Source organism: Quercus lobata, chromosome 10 (assembly GCF_001633185.2).
Source record: "Quercus lobata isolate SW786 chromosome 10, ValleyOak3.0 Primary Assembly, whole genome shotgun sequence".
Lineage (NCBI taxonomy): Eukaryota > Viridiplantae > Streptophyta > Magnoliopsida > Fagales > Fagaceae > Quercus > Quercus lobata.
The window spans coordinates 63,020,334-63,024,871 of NC_044913.1; the positions used below are offsets into that span (position 1 = coordinate 63,020,334).

General features: G+C 34.3%; 1 protein-coding gene across 1 annotated transcript; it reads right to left on the reverse strand.

Moving 5' to 3' along the window:
* Nucleotides 1–2,943: 2,943 nt before the first annotated feature.
* On the reverse strand, nt 2,944–3,306 carry LOC115965823 (very-long-chain 3-oxoacyl-CoA reductase 1-like). The gene has a single exon (XM_031085117.1). The coding sequence runs from the start codon at nt 3,285–3,287 to the stop codon at nt 2,955–2,957; it is 333 nt and encodes a 110-aa protein (XP_030940977.1). The 5' UTR covers nt 3,288–3,306; the 3' UTR covers nt 2,944–2,954.
* Nucleotides 3,307–4,538: the final 1,232 nt, after the last annotated feature.

The window sequence follows — 4,538 nt, forward strand, 5'->3', positions numbered from 1 at the left end:
CTTGATGTGTTTGAGTAGGTATCAAAGCATCCATGGAATCTTTATTGAATTTATCCTCAATAAACTCAACATCTCTTGATTCCACCACTATATTAGAGCTTAAGTCTAATAATCTATATGCCTTTGAATTTTCAGCATAACCTACAAACACACTTTTCATAGTTCTTGGTCCTAATTTTGTTCTTTTAGGATCAACCACTCTATAAAAGGCTAAACACCCCTATACTTTGATATAATCAAGGTTTGGTTTCCTTCCATTCCATAACTCATATGGAGATACTTTAATTTTCTTGGAAGGTACTCTATTGTGCACATGACACGTTGTAAGCAATGTCTCTCCCCATAAATTAAATGGGAGCTCTGCACTTAAGATCATAGCATTTACCATGTCTACAAGAGTCCTATTTTTCCTTTCAGCCAAACCATTTTGTTGGGGTGTATAAGAGGCTGAACTTTGGTCTATTATACCATGTTCCTCACAAAATGTAGAAAAATCATTAGGAAAATATTCACCACCTCTATCGCTTTGTAGGATCTTTATTTTCCTATCATTTTGATTTTCTACTTCAGTTTTATAACGTTTGAACATGTCAAATGATTCATCTCTATTTCTCATTAAATACACATATGTAAATTTAGAGAAATCATCAATGAATGTAATGAGGTATCTTTTACCTCCTCTAGTTAATACACCATTCAATCTACATACATCAGAAATACAAGTTCAAGCATAATAGAATTTCTATCTGACTTAGAAAAAGGTTTCTTTGTCACTTTGCTTGAATACAAATCTCACATTTCTTTTCATCATCATGCTTATATGAAATCATACCATGCTTTGACATAAACTTCAAATATTTGAAATTTAAATGTCCAAATCTAGCATGCCACAAATATGAAGAATCAACAATATAAGCACAACCAGAAACTTCTTTATTAATAATACTTAGTTTGTACATGCCATCAGTAGCATATCCCTTTCCTATAAATATCCCATTCGTGGACAAGATTAACTTGTCCGATTCAAGTATAGTTTTTACATCACTCTTACATAACAAATTGGCAGACACAAGATTCTTCTTGATATTGGGTACATGAAAAACATTGGTCAAGATCATCATCTTGCCGGAACTCATCTTCACTTCAACGATGCCCTTTCCAAGAAGGTTTGCTTTATTATGGTTGCCCATTAGCACTTGTTGTTCTATGGAAGACTCATCACAAGTCTTGTATTGCTCCTTGTTGCACACATGCATCGTTGCATCTGAATCGAACCACCAATCAAAAGGATTTGCAATCATAGCCATATGAACTTTAGTGATCATATCAATATGTATGCCACTTACCATAGCAACAATGTCCTCAATGACATTTGTTTCAATGGCATTGCCTTTTTCATCCTTTTTCTTGTTCTTTAAGAGTTTACATTCGCGAATGTAATGGCCTTTCCTTCCACAATGGAAACATGCTCGATTCTTCTTGTTCTTGTTGGGATTCTTGGAGTTGTTCTTTTTGAAACCACTCCCACTTTTGTTCACTTTCAAGTGCTTATTGGTCTTACTCGAACTCCCACTTTGAACATTGCTCACATTGTTCACATTCACTTTAGAATTGATGTTAGTCACATCTCTAACCTGACTTTCCTCTTCAATTCGAAGATGCTGTTCGAATTGTTTTAAAGTGAGATCTTCCAACATATGCAGAAGCTTCTTCCTGAAATTATTCCAATTCGGTGGGAGTTTCGCAATGATTGCACCCACTTGGAATGATTCAAGAATATTGATTGACAAATCACGGAGTTTACTGACCAAAATCTGTAACTCATGCACTTGATCTAAAATTGAGACATTATCAACCATTTTATAATCAAAATACTTTTGAATAATAAACTTATTCGTACCTATTTTCTCAGTTTTGTACTTTGCCTCCAAAGCATTCCAAATCTCCTTCGGTGATTTCATTAATGTGTAGAGATCATAGAGACGATCCGAAAGAGTATTGAGAATGTGCCCTCTGCATGTCAATTCATCTTCCTCCCGTTTCTTTCTTTGTGCCTTAATCTCATCAGTATATTCATTACTCGTAGGAGGAAAAGGCATCAAATTTGGGTCCAAAACATAGAAAATTTTTAGTGTAGTAAGTAGGAATTTCATCTTGTCTTTCCATCGAGAGAAATTGGTTCCATTAAAGCGATCCAATTTCATTAACTCATGATTCAACATCTTTAACACTGAAACATCACTTGCTCCTTCCATCGTAGGAAATATTGTCTAAGATTGTTGGGAATATTACACAAAGTAATAATGGAAGAACAAGATTAATAGGAAAGACAAAAAGAAAGTAGATAACTTGGAGGTACTATATCGTTTTCCTTGGACAATATTTGTCCCCCACATTTTTGTTGCTAAAGGGTTATCGCAAATTTGTCTCCAGGATACAACCAAGATGTTGGGTTCTACAGATAGCAATTCTGGACAATGACCACAGGATTTCTTGTGTTTCTCTCCAACTTTTCTTTTTGTGAAGTTAGTTTTTCAAGAGAACATAAGCCTCTATTTATACTCATAGGGTTATGTTTCATGAAAAGGCACGTATGGAGAGTTAGTTATTTTTTTAAGTGAACATAAGCATGTTTCATGAAAAGGCACATATGGAGAGTTAGTTATTTTTTTCATAATATGGTTATCAAAGATTCTGCAGAAAATTTTGCAGAAAATTCTAGAAAATTCCAGAAAATTCAGATTTCAAATTTTCACTTAGAAAATTCCAGAACTTGAATTTTCACTTTATGAAACCATATTCTCCAAACTCAACCATCATTATTACAACCTATCCTTGTATATACCTATATATACAACATGTGAAGCTCAGATCGATGGTTGTATTGTAGTGAAGCCTAGATCGGTGGTTGTGCTGTGCTTTTGTGAAGCCCAAATTGGTGGTGGTGGTGGTGGTCAGTCCCCACTGCGAAGCCTCAAGTAGTGGCTCTCAAACCTGGCATAAGGGTACGATACCCCAACGTTGTTGGCCAAAACCCCAACATCTAAACCTTCAATAGCTTCACTAACCCTCTTAATCCCTTCAGACAAATCACCAGAGAAATCCACAACAACATTCTTGATCTGGGTGTTGCCGTACTTGGCTTGAATAGAATCCAAGACATCTTTGAGCTTGTCTGGATTCTGACTCACCAAGACAAATTTTAGAGCCAAGAGAGAACCTAAAGTGAAAAGCACGAGGATCCAGAAGGGTTGAGTCTTGAGCTCATCTAGAACACAGGTATGCATGATTTTTGTGGATTTGGAAGTTTTTGGGTGGGTCTAAGGTTGATTTGGAAGTTTTAGCTTATGATTTTTGTGGATTTGATGATAAGGCATTGCTGGTTGCTGGGAAATTGATGAAGAAATTTGTTTGATTAAAATTCTGTGTATTTGGTTGGAAATCTATGTTATGAGAAATATTGTAATAGGATAATAATTTTGGTTGAATGTATAATTGATTTTTGTGGAAGAATTTGGGTACAAATTTTGGAATATTATGGGTTTTTATTCTTTTATTCTTGTGATTAAATATTCTGGGTTTGTTGTTCTTATGTGTTCACGATCAAGATGAACACAGATCTCAAGTAATGTGTTTTTTGGTTTTTAATTTTGCTTTTCTCTTTTTTATTTGATTAAAATTGATAATTTTTTTTTTTTAAATTTAGAAACTCATGTAGAGTTGACATGGCATTAATTTTTTTAAAATCAAATAAAATTTATTATTATTATTTTATTAGTCACGTCAACATCTAACATGCCACCAATGCTCTCCGTTTGCCATGTATGATTTTTTGTTAGTGAGTTGACGGTAAAGACCAAATTAAATGAAATTGATTTTTTTGTATGTAGGGATTGGAATAGTAGCAAAATTAAAATATGGACCAAAACAAAAATCAGGTCAAAATGTAGAGGCTAAAAGTGTATTTTCGCCATTATTTTATAAATGTGTCTTGAAATTTTTGTTGATGTAAACGCATTGTGTCTGTGCGATGAGTGATGAGTTAGAGCATCTCCAACAAGCTCTCTAAACCCAAAATTTAGAGAGTAAACCCATAAAATGGTGCTCCAATAGTCTCTCTAAATTACTGTTCATTAGCAAAGAATTGTTTGCTAATGAACAGTCACTGTCTTGGTCTAATAACCTACTGTCCATGAGCAAAACAATTAACTATAATAAAAAATTCAAACCACCAAATAAAATATTCAATTTTACTCAAGTTCACAATGGCTAACTGTAAACATCTCAACCATTCTATAATTTTCCCTCTCTCAAACATCTCTGTCTAAACTCAATCACCAAAAAAAAAAAAAAAAAAAAAAAAAACCAACAACAACAACAACAACAACAAAGCAAATCTGACTCATTTGAGCCATGGTGGTGAGGAGGATGATTGGTGGTGGAGTGGACAAGGCGGCATGCGTGAACACTTATTTAAGACTAACACTCTCTTGCCAGCGATCTCTGTGTTTGTGTGAGTAAGAGAGAGAGAGAAAGAA

Bases quoted from the DNA above. Each gene is read 5' to 3' on its own strand.
- LOC115965823 (XM_031085117.1), bottom strand. From the start codon at position 3,287: ATGCATACCTGTGTTCTAGATGAGCTCAAGACTCAACCCTTCTGGATC.